General features: G+C 40.4%; 3 protein-coding genes and 1 long non-coding RNA gene across 4 annotated transcripts in view; 2 read left to right on the forward strand and 2 right to left on the reverse strand.

Moving 5' to 3' along the window:
• The window catches only part of klu (klumpfuss), a 32879-nt gene extending 27743 nt beyond the window's left edge, over positions 1-5136 (forward strand). Inside the window, 2 exon segments of the mRNA XM_068285878.1 lie at positions 460-2510; positions 2512-5136. Coding sequence (XP_068141979.1) covers positions 585-2510; positions 2512-3255 — 2670 coding nt within the window. The 5' untranslated portion in view covers positions 460-584 and the 3' untranslated portion in view covers positions 3256-5136.
• Positions 1-17024, reverse strand: part of LOC137573831 (glutamate transporter polyphemus-like) — a 66093-nt gene extending 49069 nt beyond the window's left edge. Inside the window, exon 1 of the mRNA XM_068285882.1 lies at positions 16370-17024. The gene's annotated coding sequence lies outside the window, so the exon portion shown is untranslated. The remainder of the gene's footprint in view (positions 1-16369) is intronic.
• On the reverse strand, positions 14229-14991 carry LOC137574011 (histidine-rich glycoprotein). The gene is made up of 3 exons (XM_068286116.1): positions 14986-14991; positions 14616-14909; positions 14229-14429 (listed from the first exon to the last, which is right to left on the reverse strand). Exons 1-3 carry the CDS (start codon positions 14989-14991, stop codon positions 14229-14231), a joined length of 501 nt encoding a protein of 166 aa, XP_068142217.1.
• The window catches only part of LOC137573835 (uncharacterized), a 65946-nt gene continuing 65637 nt past the window's right edge, over positions 16719-17027 (forward strand). Inside the window, exon 1 of the long non-coding RNA XR_011031929.1 lies at positions 16719-16978. This is a non-coding gene — a long non-coding RNA (uncharacterized lncRNA). The remainder of the gene's footprint in view (positions 16979-17027) is intronic.

Here is a 17027-nt window from a genome sequence, read left to right on the forward strand (position 1 = left end):
CCATGTGTGGGCGCTTTGTAATGCGACCCTGACACCGCTAATATGCACGATCTGGCAACTCTGAACACATGCGTCAGTTGAAGCGAGATAACAATACATTAAAGTCAGGTGGAATTCTTTCATTTTCCGGTTTCACAACGTGGCAGAGTTCGAAAAAGTTTAGGAGAATTACAAAGTAGGAAGGAAGTAAAAATTTTATAAAAGTTGAATTCAGTTGAGAGGAATAACACAGAAACTTACTAATAATTAACAAAAACTAATACGATTTTACAAATTAATGAAAATGGTAAAAACAAAAGCTCAAATAATTTTCTATATGTGTTGGTGTGTGTGTGTGTGTGTGAAGTGGATGTCAAGCAAAGCCAAGCCACGCAATTTTGTTTGTTATTGTCTTTATTTTTTTTCATCTTCTATCTCTTTTCATCATGGAATATTTTCTATTTCTCTTCTTTTGCATAGAAGTCGCAGGGATCTCGTCAGCGCAGTCGCAAGTCCTCAAGGCCAAAAAGAGTTTTAAGTCAATTGTCGACTTTGGTACAGCAGAGGATTTGGACAGGCAGGAACATTAAAAAAAAGTTGACCTAATGACGATGGCAGAAGGCACCGACCCCATGGGGCATCATCATCACGCCGCCGGCTCGCACAATCCCCATCATCATCATCATCATCACCACTCGCATTCGCATCCCCCGCACCATCCACATACACATCATCATCATCATCCACTTCCTCATGGCCATCCCCATGCTCATGGCCATCCACCACCGCCGGCACCGCATCCTCATCCCCATCCGCATCCACATCCACAATTTCAACCGGCTGGTGCGGCGGCTGTCTATGGTGGACCACCATCGTATGGACAATTGCAGTATCCTCATCCATCGCATGGTTTGCCGCAGCATTTGCCCAGTTTGGCATTGAGTTTGCATCAGCAGGCGACGGCAGCTGCAGCAGCAGCGGCAGCGGTTGCTAGTAATAACAACAACAACAATAACCAGCCCTATGTGACCACCAACAACAACAACAACATTATGCCATGGAAGCAGCGCAAACGCAAACGTCTCTCAGCGGTTCTCGACAAGTTGCAACACAATAATAACAACAACAACAATAATAACAACAACAACAACAATAATAATAATAACACTAATAACAACAATAATGTCAACATCATGGTGCAAGAGGAGGAGGAGGATCAACAAGAGGCAAACGACGAGGCAGATGAAAGCAACTGTAAGATCGAGCCCATGGATATGGATGAGGATATGGACAAGCAGGGAATGAACGAAGCTGATGCGGAGGATGATGATGAGGAGGACGATGATCAGCAGCAGCAGCAACAACAACAACAGCAGCAGCAGGAGGCTAAATTCATTAAAAGCGAACAACAGGCAGCTAGCGAGGATGATGATGAACAAACTGAGAATATATCTGGCGAGGACATGGATCACTCGCTAAGCGACAACGATCCAGATGCGGATCATGATCCAGATCAAGATAGTCCACGCATTAGCATGAGCCCATTGCAATTGGCGGGTGTAACACCCAACATGATGGACCCATCTCAGTTGTTGGCCAAAGAGAATCCTTTGCACGTGGACATCAAGACTGAGATGCCCAGCCCATATGATCGCTACTTTCCCATACCTTCGCCACTGTTTGGTTATTATCTGCATACCAAATATTTAAACGAAGTATTCCGACGTCGCCATGATCTCTATCCGTCGCCGTTGCAGCACACACCCTCGTCGATAGCCTCATCCTCAGAGACAGAAACATCGCCCAATGGTGGCAACATCTCGATGGAGCAGCAGCAAAGGAAGGCAATTTGTCAGGCGCTGCCGCCGGCTCTTTTGGCCAATGCATCGCCACCGCCATCGTTGCCCTCGCCGCCGCGCAGTGAGTCATCGGTGAGCCAACGTCGCTCCAGTCCCAAGACGAAGCAAGCTGCCAGCGGCAAGAAGGAGAAACAAAAGCAGGATAAGCCCATGCCGCCGCCCCAAGATCGCCCACTCGACTTGTCCTGTGTGCGCGGCGGCGAATTGGAGCCCAAAAAGTACAAATCCTCCTCCTCATACGCAACATCCGGATCACCACCACTTGGAGTGGCGGCTCATCACAACCATCGCCACGCGCTGATGCCGCCGCCGGTGGCTGGATCGATGAGTGCCGCCAGCAGTTTGGAGAGCATGAATGCCTTGTCGCCCGCCTCGAGCACACACTCCAGCACATCGCTCACGAATGCAACGATTCCAAATGCCAGCACCACTCCCATATCCAGTCAAGCGGCTGTGCCGCCACCACCAACTCCATCGGCCTATGCCAATGTGATGTCAGCGGCAGCTGCCCATGCAGCAGCAGCGGCGGCGGCAGCAGCTGCCATGATTAAAATGGAAATGCCCCTGCATCCGCTGCATCATTCGCATCATCTTCACCACCAGCAGCAGCACCATCCCCATCACCAGCATCAGCATGTGCCCACCACCACAGTGGGTGTGCCTGTGATCAAGGGGGGATGTGGCCTCTCCTACCACCAAGGAAACAGTGGCCTGGCGCTACAATTTGGACGTGTCGCCGGTGGTGGAGGAAATGCCGCCTGGCTCGGATGTGGCCTACGTGTGTCCCACTTGCGGCCAAATGTTCTCCTTGCATGATCGCTTGGCCAAGCACATGGCTTCGCGTCACAAGTCGCGCAATCCCGCCAATGATATAGCCAAAGCGTATTCGTGCGATGTCTGCCATCGCTCCTTTGCCCGCTCCGACATGCTGACCCGGCACATGCGTCTCCACACTGGCGTCAAGCCTTACACCTGCAAGGTGTGCGGTCAGGTCTTCTCGCGCTCCGATCACTTGTCCACCCACCAGCGCACCCATACAGGTGAGAAGCCCTACAAGTGTCCGCAGTGTCCTTATGCGGCTTGTCGCCGGGATATGATTACCAGGCACATGCGCACTCATACCCGCTACGAATCCCGTGGCGGTGGCGGCGGAGGCCGTGAAAATCGCGGCAGTGGAGCTAGAGGAGGAGGAGGAGGAGGCGGTGGTGGAGGCGATGAGGGCAAATCACCGCCATTGCCACCATTGTTGGATATGAAAATGAATTTGCCGCTTCAAATGAATCCAATGAATCCATTGAATATGCTGCCCGAGGAGCTGTTGCAGAAGTCACCGTCGTCTGCCAATCATCTGTCGGTGGTGGGCGGAGGACCTTTGGGCGGACCCATGCCCCTTGTGGTAAAAACGGAGAGTGCTTAACGGTATCTCCACTACGCGGCCGCAGCGAGGCAGTTTATGACATTTTAGTTTTAGTCAATTAGTCGATAAAAATCAATTTTTTTTTTTTTTTTTTTTTTGTATTAGCAAGGAATACAAGATAGATAGAGATAGAGTGTAAAGGAGATAGAAAACAACACAATGAGAATTAAAACAGCAGCAACAACAACAAGAAGTGAATGAAGAAAAATGAGACAAAAAAAAAAAAAAAAAAAACAGAATACCGGAAATCTCTGCGAAGACTGAGAACCTAATTACTACCTAAAACAAAAGCGTTAAAAATTAATATAAATATATATATATAGGTCTATAATAGTATACCAATCCATAAGCACAAATCACACATAGACAGAGGAAGAAATGGCGCCACAGAGAAGAGAGAGAGATAGATAGCAAACGAAGAAGGAGAGAGGGAGATAGCAAACGATATAGAAGTATGTTAACTCAAACCACCCAACGTATTAGCACTTAATTTAGTATATAATCATTTTAGTTTTTATTTCGATTTTCGATTGCAAGTCGTCATCGTCATCGTCGTCGTCGTCGTCGTGTGTTGTAGAGCAACAATGATTTTTTTTTTTTTTTGTTGATCGATTAATCGATCGATCAATTGATTGATTGATGGATACAGCTAGCAATTCCATGTTCCACAAATTTAGTTTATACATTAAGTATATATATATACTATATATATATATATATAGAACACAAAAGTCGGACCAAACAAACAAATCCGGCAGCATTTTGTCAACAAAAAAAAAAAAAAAGAAAACATTTTGAAATTATTTAGCTAGGCCATCGAAACGAACGAAAACGAACAAAAAACAGAAAACAAATGACAAACAGAAATGTCTTAATTTATTTTGTAATTTTACCAATATAATTTATTTAATTTACTTGAATTAATTTAGCATGTAACTTTTTCTATATACAACAAAATTGTATTAACTTAATTCTAGTTCATTAATTTGTCCTTCCTTATCCTATATACCACTATAATCCTTCATTTCCACACACCAAACGGAAATAGAGAGAGAGAGAGAGAGAGAGTGTGTGTGTGTGAGAGAGAGAGAAGAAGAAAGACATCAAGAATTCTCCCTGCAGGCACAAATTGAACCCAAGAAAAGAAAAACCAATCGAAAACATTTCCACAATTTTTCACAAAATTTAAAAAATAATTATAAAATTATTGTTACACACACACATATTATTACTATGTTGATTAACACTATTATTATGAAATTAAATCAATTATTTCTTCTGTTTTTTTTTTCTTCTACTTAATTTCATTTCTTTCCTTTCGAATACTCGTTTCGTTTTTATTATTATTTATTTATTTTCTTTTTGCGTTTTAAATTTTTTTTTTTTTTTGATTATTATTTTGTTTAACAAAAGAATACTGTTTCAATTTATTCATGAAATGAAATAAAAAGCTTTTACGTTTTCAACCCTTTAACCCCCTACCCCGCCCCCAACCCCTTTAGCCAAGGGCACTTGCAGTTTGCTCCACCATTTGAGAAATGTTTGTTTAATTTTTTTTGGAGATATTTGCGGTTAAAGTTGAAGTTTTTCGTTATTTATTATCACAAAAAAAAAGAAAAGATAAACAAAAAAAAAAAAAAAAAAAGAAAATTATTAGCGTAAAGCCTATTAAATATTATTAGTTTATTAGCTGTAATTTAGGATTTATTGTCAGATTTAATTAAATTATTAGCATTTTTTTTTATGGTTTATATTATTGAGTTTTTTTTTTTTTTATTGTTTTTAAGAAATAATTTATGTAATAGTTGGTTATGATTAGTTTTTAGTATAAAACACAAATAAAACAAAGGGAAAAAGACAACAACAAATACAAAAGAAAGAAAAAAAGAAACGAACAATGGAAATACAAAACAACAAATTGTTTAAACAAAAAAATTTTGAGTTCTTTTTATTTATTTTTTTTATTGTTTTCCATGTATTTTTTTCTATTTCAGTTTGGTTCAATTTTTAGTTTTTGGTTTTCTCTTTCCTTTCTTTCAATCTAACCGGACTTGAATCGGAAAATGTCTTACAAGCTTTTAGGCAATTGAAATTTGGCTTACAATTCAGTCAGCAGCCGACACGAAATGGCACAAAGGCACGCAGCACTCCAGGAGTGGGAGTGGGAGTGGGTGTAGTTTTAAGCAAAGTTTTCCCACGCTTTTGGTGTCGGGGGTGGACCCAAGAGACCCGGACCCGGACAAGACCCGGCCACAAGTCGACAACATGAAAATTTCTTTGGGGATCTCTAATGGCCAGACGACACGAAGGACCGAGCCAGATGGCATAGACTATAGTGTGGTGGGTGTGGCGGTTGCGGGGGCGGTTGAAATTACCTCCTACCATGTCCCTCCTTCTTCTGTTCTTGGGGCTTGAAGCTTGTTCTTCTGGGCTCTTCTGGGATTGCTGCAATGCAGTTACCGGCTAATGTTTGACCTTGTTTTATACAATGACTAAATTAATTCCTTAATAAGTGCAAGTGGAGGGGGACCGAACGGTCGACGGCGTGGGGGTTGGGAGAGTGGTGAAAAATGAAAACACGAACCGCAGCAAACCAGCTGCAAAGTTGCACCAACTGGTGGCACAGTTTGAACTTTTGAGGCGACTGCCACATACTACTCCTCACCACCTACTCCTGCTGCTGCTGCTGTTGCTGCTGCTGCTGCATAATTAAGCAATGAGAATGCTTTTGGTGGCAACTTTAATTGACAGACTTTGGTTTGGTGTTGGAGTTGTTGCTGTTCTTGCTGTTGTTGCAGTTGCTGTCTGCTGTTTGGGGGCTCATAAATCAGGGTAAAGCGAGAGTGGCCTATGTGTTTGTATGTTGCATGTGGCACCACTTTATCACCACAAAGCAAAGGAGTTGGGTGCATTACCAGAGAACTACAAGCAGAACCTAGGCCTATACTCCTTTCCTCTATTCCACCCCCTCTCTCACAATCTCTATCTCCCTCCTTGTCCCTCTAACTACCTCTGGCAAATAGTCTTTTGGATGGGAAGCCGCATTGCATAATCCGCGCTGGGTCGTGCATCATTTTGGCTGCTGCTCGTTGACATTATTTGCAGCTTGCAACGGGGCAACGGATTTTTGCACGCATAAATCTCTAAACAAGCCAAGCCAGGCAAACGCGTGTCGCCATGGCCATCGTCATCATCATCATCTACTCCTCTTTGTCTCCTCTCTCTTCCTTCCTTTGTTCCCCCCATTTTTCTCAACCCTTCACACGCAAAATTTATCGCCATCATTTGTAATTGTAGCGCGAAAATTGAGTTTGAAGTTTCGGAACTTTATTGTTTTCATCAACATAATTCTGTAGACTTGTTGTTGTTGTTGTTGCTGCTGCTGTGGTTATCGTTACTGGTTGTTGGACCCATTCCAGCAAAAACCGAACGGAAGAACAAAATTTACGGCCACAAAAACCAAAAAAAGACAAAAAAAAAACCAAACCACTAACAAAAAGAAAGAAAAGAAGAAGAAGGTAAAGCTAAGCCTGGGCCCACAATGTTAGCCAGATGAGATTGAAATGATATTTTGTATAGAGTATATATACTATATATATTCCCCTATATATTTCCGTCACACGGAAGTGCCTTAAAAATGCATACAAAAACAAAAACAAGATAAAGTGTTTGTTTTTTTTTTTTTTGCGTTTTTGATACTTCAAACTAAGCAAAATAATTATAAATAAAAGTATAAGAAGGGTTAGGGAGGGGATATAAAATATATAATACATATTATGTACCATTTGGTATATAGATACACACACACACACACACATACATATTTAATATGTCAAAAACTATTTGCATTGTAAATTGTGCGATTTTTGCCTGAAATCAATTTTTTTGACTAATCATTAAATGGATCATTCTTATATACATATACCTTAAGATTTTTCAACTTAATGCTTCTGAGAAGTTAAAACTTAGCATTAAATGCTGCTGCATCTTAAAAACAAAAAACTAAAAGTAAATAAAAAAAAAGTATTTAAAAACAACTAAAAGCAAAATTATTAAAAAAAAAAAAAAAACAACAAATTAATAAAATTTTTCATTCATCTTCAAAATTTTACTCTAATTGCTTTCTTACAAATAAATAAAAAAAAAAACACAAATATTTTTATACCGCTTTTCGAATTTTTAATATAAACAAAGATAAAGATTGTAAATTAAAGCAATAACTTTACATATACATACATACATATATATATACAAATATATATACATATATAAAGACTTTTTCAAAAATCTTAGCTTACATTTTGCCTTTTAGCATCTAAGAACTTTAAATCCAAGATTTATGCAAATTATAATAATTGACATATTGTCAATATATTGAGAATATTGATATAAGAAATGATATTTTAGTTTATAAGTTCAAGCAAAGTGAATAAGAGAGATAAAACAAAGAAGAAGAAGCAGGCAGGTTCGAGTAAATAATCGAAGGATAATGGAATCAGTGAGGCAACATTGTGATATTAGTTGAGAAAACAAAATCAAATTATCTTCCAAATGCTATTACCTATTATAATTTCTCTTCCCCCCCCATCCTTTCACCATACTTTCCACTAAAAAATAATGTCTTTGACTACGAGTAAGACTTTTTAAATATCGTTTTATGGTGCTATGAGAATGAAAAAAACATAAAAATAAAAACAGGAATAAAAAAACCGAAAAAGCCCAAATACATTTGCTTAATTCAGTTCAAGTTTTCTTAGTCAAATAAATGACAATCTTTAGCGGCTCTCAAATACAAAAACAACAAAGTAATCACAAAAAAAAAAAGAAGGGAAAACCCAGAAAAAATTTAATAATAATTTATAATATAAAGCAAAACATAAAAACAAAGCAAACTAAAAGAAATGCAATTCAATTACTACAATTAAACTAGAATGAAGAACAGAAACTAAAACTTTTTTAAACTCTATGCATGCAAATGAAAACAAAAAACCAAAAGCAAGAAAAAAAAAAAAACAAAAAACAAAAAAATCCAAAAATTTTTCAAATCAAACCTAACTCAATTATCTACAACTATTTGTATTATAATCTAATTAGTTTAACTTCCAACTAGTTACAACTTTTCAAAACATTTCGAACCAAAAATAAAATCAAAAAATTAAAAAAAAAGATGACAACAAAAAATTATGAAGTGAATAAAATAATATGAAAATTAATGACAAAAAATATCTTATTTTCGGGAAGTTGGTTAACCAATTTTGCATTGGATTGCAAAATAAGGTAGGTGATAAGGAGGCAATCGCATTATGTATTCCTCAGAAATCCTTAAATCCACATTTTTCAAGTATTTAAAAGGATTCTTACAATATTTCAATTATTTGATTCTATATTCTTCGTTCGTAATGCCGATTTCTTATTGAGGAAAGGAAAGAATCTCACTCAGTTCAAACCTTCAGAATATGCCACTGATAAAAGGCGTATAGCATACTGTGTAGGGCAGTTGGACATTTTTTTTTTTAATTTAACGGATAATAACATTTTTACCGAAAGAAAAACTAAACACCTGGCGAACACGACAAAATTTGCATTGGGAAAATTACTTTATACCAGGCGAACAAAATTACATAGTTAGCCCACTATAAATGATAAAAAAAAGTGTTGCATACTGCTTGGGGCATAGGAAGTGGCAATGTCTAACCTTGGTGGCTATTTGAGTATATTGTGCGAGCAGAAAAGGTGCTATAAAATATTAATTCGCGTTTAAACAACTGTTCTTACATGGATAATCCTAGCTACTAATCAGGCCTAGAAATGAGTTTAATTAAAGTAATTTGAGAGTTCTTTGATTCCACATCGATTGATATTAGTATTAGTAAAGGAAGTAGCTTGGGTAGCTAACCTACACAGTATCGTTTGCAGTCCCTCACATTTCTCGATCATCAGTAATCGATTACAAAACTGTAGGCGAAGGCAGGCAAAATTCACTTGCTAACCTTGCATTTATCAAATGTAACAACGATTCACGAATAGTCGTAAGAACTATGTCTCATCAAAGTGTGAAAATCTCTTAGTTTTGGTTTCCGGATTATGTGGCATGCTTTGTATGTTGCTCTTTCCATTTACGATGTGATTGTCAGACTAATATTAATCGATACAATACAATTTTACATATCGTATCGATTTTTTTTGGAAGTGATCAATGCATTTGAAATTTTTGTATTTTCTGATGATGATGAGACAAGAAATCCTTAAATCCAGATTCTTGCCTACTTAGAATAAGACGAATTGCCGTTAAATTAATTATTATTATTATTATTACAAGTATAGGATATAGTTGTAAACTATCAACCTAACTATATTTTGCAAGCACTAGCAACTAAGGCCTTCGGCTTAGACGAAAACTACATCCATACACTAGCCTGGAATTCGAGCCCGGTTCTCCGTTGTTCAGTTGCCCAAAAGACTGGGTCACTTAGACAACTCATATACCGCGGACTGCAAATTAATTATTTTAAAAGATGATCCTACTTCTTGTGTCTTTCCTATTTTAGAGTCTGGTTCTAGAATTTGGTAAGATTATTCTTGAATACGATTAAAAGCAGTTCTCACCAGTTCCTCTTTGTGGCTTAAGATGGGATGGCAATGTTCATTTTTTCCTCATATTCGTGTAAACTTCTTTTGATTTACCTATCGATACTACCCAGACGATCTACCTACTGGCTTACTCACTGCCTTTATCCCTTTGTTCGTTGTTACGGCTTGCATAAACCTTGTAGGGTCTTCTGCTCTGATTACAACCTCTTATACACGGTTATCTGTTCGAAGTCTTCGATTCCTTTACTTGAAACATAAAGCCTTTCCTATTTAGATAATAAGCTGCTGTAGTGTAGTGGTCTGGGCCCCTTGGTTGGAAGGTGAAAAGCACCTGATTTGGCTTCATTCTTTTGGCTTTCATCAATGCATATAATGTTGAAGGTCGAAAGAAAATTTAGAAAACTGGCAGAAGTGTTTTGATAACAAGATTAAGATACAATCGATGTTATCGATATACTTCACCATCTTTTCGAGCGACACTTGATTTGTTTTGGGGGATAAATACTTAAAGATGTTGCCCCAATCACAGTAGATGGCATAAACCTACTTGTGAATTTCTTTCGTTGGGCCCAACTCGTATGGGTTTTTTTTTTTAGTTTTCGTTTTCGTTTTTGAGCCATGGTGGACTTTAAATGCAATCAGCAACTATGGGAGCAACGGGGGGGCAGAAGTGGGGGAAGTTTCCTACTGAAGGGTTGCAAAAATAATGCCCGTAATAACAAACTGCAGGCGTATCTGTATCTGAAATGCCAGGCTACTGCGCATTTGTCCAAGTAACTCCATGGCCAGAAGATGGGTGATGGGCGATGGGCGATGGCGAAGGCGTTGGCCAGCAATGGACGGACGGGAGGCGCAACTGCGGTAATTACAATTGCCGCCGGACATGGACAGGCAGCAGCAACAGCAGCAGCTGGAATGAGAGAGAGAGAGAGGGATGCTATCCAGCCACCAAAAGACAATTATATGCTGCCAAAGACGCATGCGCGCAGCTTCCTGGGTTGCAGTTTGCCTTTTCGTTTCGTTTTTTTTAAGTTGCTTCTTTTCTTTCTTTTTTTTTACGTTTTTATTTGAGCAAATTGCTGGCAACTTTGCGCTGTGACTGACTGACTGACTGAATGATAGACTTACTCACTGCCTCTGCCCAATGAATCTGCCTGGAACTCGAACTCCAACTCGGACTCGGACACTGACTGACTGCCTGCCTGCCTGCCTGCCTGACATTTACTTGCTGCATGTACCCTGCATTGCCTGCACCTCCTGCTGCTGTTGCTCCTTCTATCTTCCTGCCTGCCCCCAAAATGACTACGTGCGGGCGTTTTGCTCAAGAATGCTCAACGGACTCAACGATAATGATGATTGCAGTCTAAATTATGATGATGCTGATGCTCAGGTACGTACAGAGAGAAAGTATAACAGCAGCGGCAGTCAACTGACTGAGCGCAACAGAAGCTGCCAGCAACATCATCGACATCGACAACGTGGCAACAGAAAAGGGATTACACTCAACGCCAGTAGCGGACTTTTGGTTGCCAGCAACAATATTAACCCTTTGGCTATAATCTGCAATCCGCTCCTGTAGGTAGTCAGCCTTTATTTAGCATAACTCGCATTGCCTTCCAGAAAGGCGGCAACAAAAAAAAGGAAAAAGAAGAAAAAATCTCATAATTGCAAAGCAGTTTGCCGCAGGTGCGCCACCCGCCCTGGACCCTATACATACAAATACATATATTGAAGGTGATTGGGGTGGAGAGGAGAAGCCGTGTATATGGTCCCCCCTCTATCCAAGTCCAACAGATGAGCAGCTCTGATAAAACAACAAACTGCAAGTAAAGTGTAGTAAAGTCTGTCTTTTCCTTTTTTTTTTTTTTTTTGGTTTTTAGCCTTCCCTCTGTTCTGTAAAGTGAAGCAACATCCGATGGCAACGTCTCGTTCTCGTATTTAATGCATTTGATCCTTGATGCTGTTGAAAATGAACTGAGCTCGAACATGCAATCAAGTTTGCCTCACTCACTCCTGCACAACGCACAACCAATCGAGGCAATTTCATGAATGAAACTTGGCTCGTTTCGGTTTTGTTTCTCCTTTTTGACTTTGCATGTCTTGAGCTTGCAACACGCACACCCACACGACAGCTAGATGGCTAGCTGGCAGAGGGGTAAGGAAAGATATGGAGAGGGGGGATAGAGAGAGAGAGAGTTGTGTGTAGGGGGTATAGCTAGCAACATTTTGCGTTTGCTGTTGGCGACGCTTCAGTTTGGTGTTTCTTATTTTTTCCCCCATTTTTCTCTCTCGTCTTGTTGCAGCTGCAGCGCATTAACCTCGTTCATCGTAGCTGTGGCTAAGGCTGAAGCCGTCGCCGCCGTCGTCGTCGTCGGACGAGCAAAATATTTACCAAAGTGATTAAGATGCCTGAGTAATTTTTAACACAATTACGCTGCCAAACAGACGACTCGCAGTCGGAGTTGGAGTCAGAGTCAGAGTCGGAGTCAGAGTCCGTGGTGTTGCTGCTGCTGCTGGCTACTGTACTTACCCGGCAGCAACAGATCTCCACATCCCCCATCCCACCACCAACAACGATTGTTGCAGCTGCAATGCTGCTAATGACCAGGCACAGGCAGTTACCTGCTGCTGCTGCTGCTTCTGCTGCTGTTGCACTTGCAATATAAACTGTGGCATTGTCTGACTTGAAATGTTTCAACTCTCAGCCATATCTCCCTTTCTCTGGTTTTCTGTCTCCCAGTCAGTCCACCAAAGTGCCATCACGCGCCATCGGAACGAACACCCAAAGTTTTGTTGGCCTTAACCATTAGCATTTCCACACTACGTTGGCTTTAATCGTAGCGAGGCGGCGGCGGGTGTTTACGCATCAATGTTTTTTGACAGCTTTTTTTTTTTGCTACTTCCCTCCACCCGCAACGACAGCAGCAACCAACAAACACCAGACACCAGATAATGCTCACTCCCTCAGAAAAAAGACTTTAAACTCTTGTATTCTCTGATTTATTCTATTTATGGTTTCTTTTTTTTTTTGTGTCAGGTGTTAAGCGTAAGCAACATCAACAGCAACTGCAACTGCAACATCAGCAACATTTGGTTATCCTATTCAACGCACGACAAAAGTCAGTAAAATCGTGCCGTATTTGGTTTAGTTTCGTGTGGCACGACTCATTTTTTTTTTTTGGTTTCCCCTTTTATTCGGTTTTTGGTGTTTTAGGCGGTAGAGAAAGAGACAGAAACTTTGGCAACATTGACAATGTGCAACATGAGCGTAGATATGTGTTGCAACAGCAGAAACCGCAGCAGCAGCAAATGTTGCCGCGGTGTTAGAAGCTATTTGCTTGCAATATTTATTTACCTTATTGTATGGGCATAATGACTTGGTCATGAAGTTTGCCATATGCATAAATATGGCATACTTTGCGTCTATCATTTAATAACCAACTTAAGAGGATGTCACAATTAAATAGTATCCAGTTTTGCATACTTCCCCCTAACCCCGCGCATCTAATTTTCATTCGTCTTAACAAATGAAAATGAAAATCAGCTTGGCACGCGTTAAGCTGGCGCACGACTGGAAAATTGCAGAAGCAATAGCAGGAGAGGCAGCAACACTCGCTTGGTTGCACTTTGTCTTGGCCTAGCTTGACTTGGCTTGGTTTGGCTCGGCTTGGCTGTCTGAGTGGTAGCTGCTGGCTCTGGTGACTGAGCCACGTGTTGCGCATGCGCTTTTTGGCCTGGCCACGACGCCCTCAGAAGGTAGCAGAGAGTCAGCGTTTGTCAGGGTCGACTGCGCACTGTGGCAACATGAAACTGAAACTGCATCGTGCCTTCCTTAGCTGCAATTGTTCTATGTTGCACGTTGCTGCAGTGGATTGCATGGCGTGTGGTAGTAGTGTTACCCGCAGCAACACCTTTACACACTGTCTCTCTCTCTCTCTCTCTTTCTCTCTCTCTCTATCTCCGCTTTCCCCGGTCTGTTGCCTCTCTATCCTCTGAGCGATTGTAGGCGTCAACTCACGTTTATGCTTTGTAGACATTATCGCGCCTGTTTATCTTTAAATTGCAAGTAAATTACTTTTGGCTCGCGAGTGGATGATAAATTGTTCGCTGTTGCAGCGACTTGTTGAAGGCTTCAGTGGGTGATTTGATGAACTTTGAAATGGAGACGGAAAAATGAAATATTGAAAATGTTTTACGGACAAGAAAGAAATGCAACTCGTTTATTCGAGTGATTAACAAAGAATAAAAAAAAAAAAAAAAAAAAAAAAACATAATTATAATCAGATGCTATACTAAACTTAAGGCTTCATAAATTAACAATTAGAGCAATGAGCTGTTGGATGGATGAGAATGGAAATCTCTCTCTTTCTCTTTTTCTAGGGTTAATAATGCGTCTCGGTGATCCTTACTTTGCCGTATTTACCGTGCAAATGATGTTTGGCAAAGGACAAGAGATTGGCATGGCTGTGCACATCCAAATGGGCAGGATAGGCAGCACGATGATGCACCAGGGCGGAGTGGCTGTGACTGTGATGATGGACCACAGGAGCGGCATGCAGATGGGCCACTTGATGATGGTGACCGTGGTCATAGAGATGGCCATGATGCAGTTCACTGTGTGGCAAATCAGCAGCATGAACATGCTCATCAATATGCGCGTTCTGGTGGACAACATGATGATCGATCACGGGATTGGTATAGTGCAGGAAATGATGGGGCTCATGGTGAACCACTTTGGTGACATGATGCACTGGCTCCACATGATGAATTGGCTCATGATGGACAATTTTCGCTGGAGCTGGGGCCACATCCACATGATGGTGATCGACAACATGATGGTCATCATGATGATAAACTGGATGTTCCACATGATGATCGTCGTGAAGAATCGCCGCACTATGATGTCCCAAATGAATGCCATCCGAATGGTGAATATCGGCATCAACAAAATGCGGCACATCCACATCGTGATGGCTGAGACCATTCTCATGGTGATGGTGCTCCAAGTGGGGCAAGAGACCACACTGAGCCATGCCCACAAAGGCCACAAAACAGATGAAAAACTAAAGAAGACATCCCCATGAAGGATCAATTCACATTTCGAGTGATTCCTGGTAACCCTTCCATTTGACTACATACCTTCATAATGAGAGATTCCTTGCTTAGGTTAAGTTATCCAAAAGAAAAAAAAAAGGCTTTGCCGCTGCTGTTTGTTCGCTGCTGTTGCTGTCGTTTGACTGTGATTGAAACGTATCGAATTGCCTGATTTTATAATGCTTTCAATCCGAAAGAAACAAACTCAATACCAATACCAATACCAAAAACCAAACCAAAATTCAACCCAAAACATTGGCCAACTGAACGTGAACGTGTAGTCATATAGCATATGTGCTTGAAAACTAACGAGTCCCCAAATGAAAACTCAAATGAAAGCGAAGATGGCACGTGCCTGGAATCGCTGAACGGATGCGTCGTCACTCTATTCAAAAGGGCCTAAACCGACCGACCAGCTGCCCCCATCATTATGTAAAGGCGGCGGCAATAAACCTTTTCTAGGTGCGCTTACCCATGTCATAATTTCATTTGACCATTTAATGAGATTACTTGGCAAGGCCGCTAACCGCCACTCATTTACCCACTTCCCGACTTCTCTTTTACCAATCGTTTGGCAACCAATTTGGCAATCAAACCGCCGGACTAGGTGAAAGCCGACCTTCTCCGACACAGTGTCCCATTTGAATGGATCGCACACGAATAAAAAATTCAATATACTCGTGGCTACGTGCGGAATTTTGCCAAAAAAAAAAAAAAAAGACCCAAACAAACAAATAATTGACGACTCTGGGCCAGATCTTGCATAAATGTGTTAAAATTCAATCGCTTGTTGTGGGTGTTGGCTCGACTGGTCAATTGAAAGTGGTAAGAATATTAACATAAGAAAAGAAACAACACACCTCCATCCAGTCGAGGTTTATTTTTGCCTCACACAACTTGCGGCTGTTTAAATAGAACTCTGAATCAAAAATAGCATCAATGCCAGTGTATGTAGATAATCAGAAGAGGGCTCTAATCATATTGGTCGTGTGTCCAATCAATCAATGTTCTATTAGACACTTTGACGAACTGAACATAGCAACAGTCAGTTGCTCCAATGGAAATAGTTGTCAAGTTCAAAATCCAAACCAAAGTCGCAGTTTCACAATTATATTTGGCATCCAGGATATGTACATACATACATATGTATGTATGTATGTACAGTAGTTGAAGAGATAATGAATTTCAACCTGAAAATTTAAGCCAAGATCTTCTGGCTATGCCAATCCAAATAATCAGCCAATTAAGGGACTGGTAATCTGCTTTGTCGTGCCCAAAATAAATAGTTGGACTTGAAAGTTTAGGTGGGACATGAGAAAATGGTAATAGTGAATGAATTTTCTTCCCTGTTTTTTGCTTTGATTACATTTTTTGCTTTCTGATTCATTTTGTTTTTGTTTTATTATGTTATAATTCAAAATTGACTTACAGGTTCTTTAGAGGTCCATCGATGAAGTGCTTCACTAGGTAATTCCTGGTTATATTTCAAAAAAACTCACAAAAATGTCACAGAAAAAAATAACACTGGCAAAAAAAACCGCAAGAAAAAAACGGGAGAACACTCATTTTTGCAAGATCATTGCACTAACACTCTTGCAAAATATTGCTTGCTCTCTTTTTTTTTTCTCTCATAAAAGTTTTCTGTATATTGAGTTACTGAGAGGGCGTTAGAGAGTGAGAGAGAGCTCACATATTAAGCGGTACATTTTTTTCTTTCCTTTTTGTTCTTCTTTCTGATTGAAAGACGATTTTATTTAAAAGCACCGCTAATTACTTTCGATTCGTTTTCCTTTTTTTTTTCTCACTCCTTAGATTTAAGGTTCTTCTTTGTATTTTTATTTGCTTAGAACAAATTTCCCGATTGTTAAATTATTACTTAGCCAATTGCCAACCCCGTTGCAGGGTTTAGTTGGGACCTTGCTCAAGTTTGCCTCCACCGCAATTCAAGGCCAGCATTCTGCCGCTCATCGTCTGGCTTCTTCTGAATGTCTCTCCCGCTTTCAAAAAGAAAACGGTAAAACGCCGCCTCTGTTGAGAAGTAAGCGCAGTTTTTTTGGTTGCCTCTCTTGAGAAGTAAACGCAGTTCT

Source organism: Drosophila tropicalis, unplaced genomic scaffold (assembly GCF_018151085.1).
Source record: "Drosophila tropicalis isolate 14030-0801.00 unplaced genomic scaffold, ASM1815108v1 contig_443, whole genome shotgun sequence".
Classification (NCBI taxonomy): domain Eukaryota; kingdom Metazoa; phylum Arthropoda; class Insecta; order Diptera; family Drosophilidae; genus Drosophila; species Drosophila tropicalis.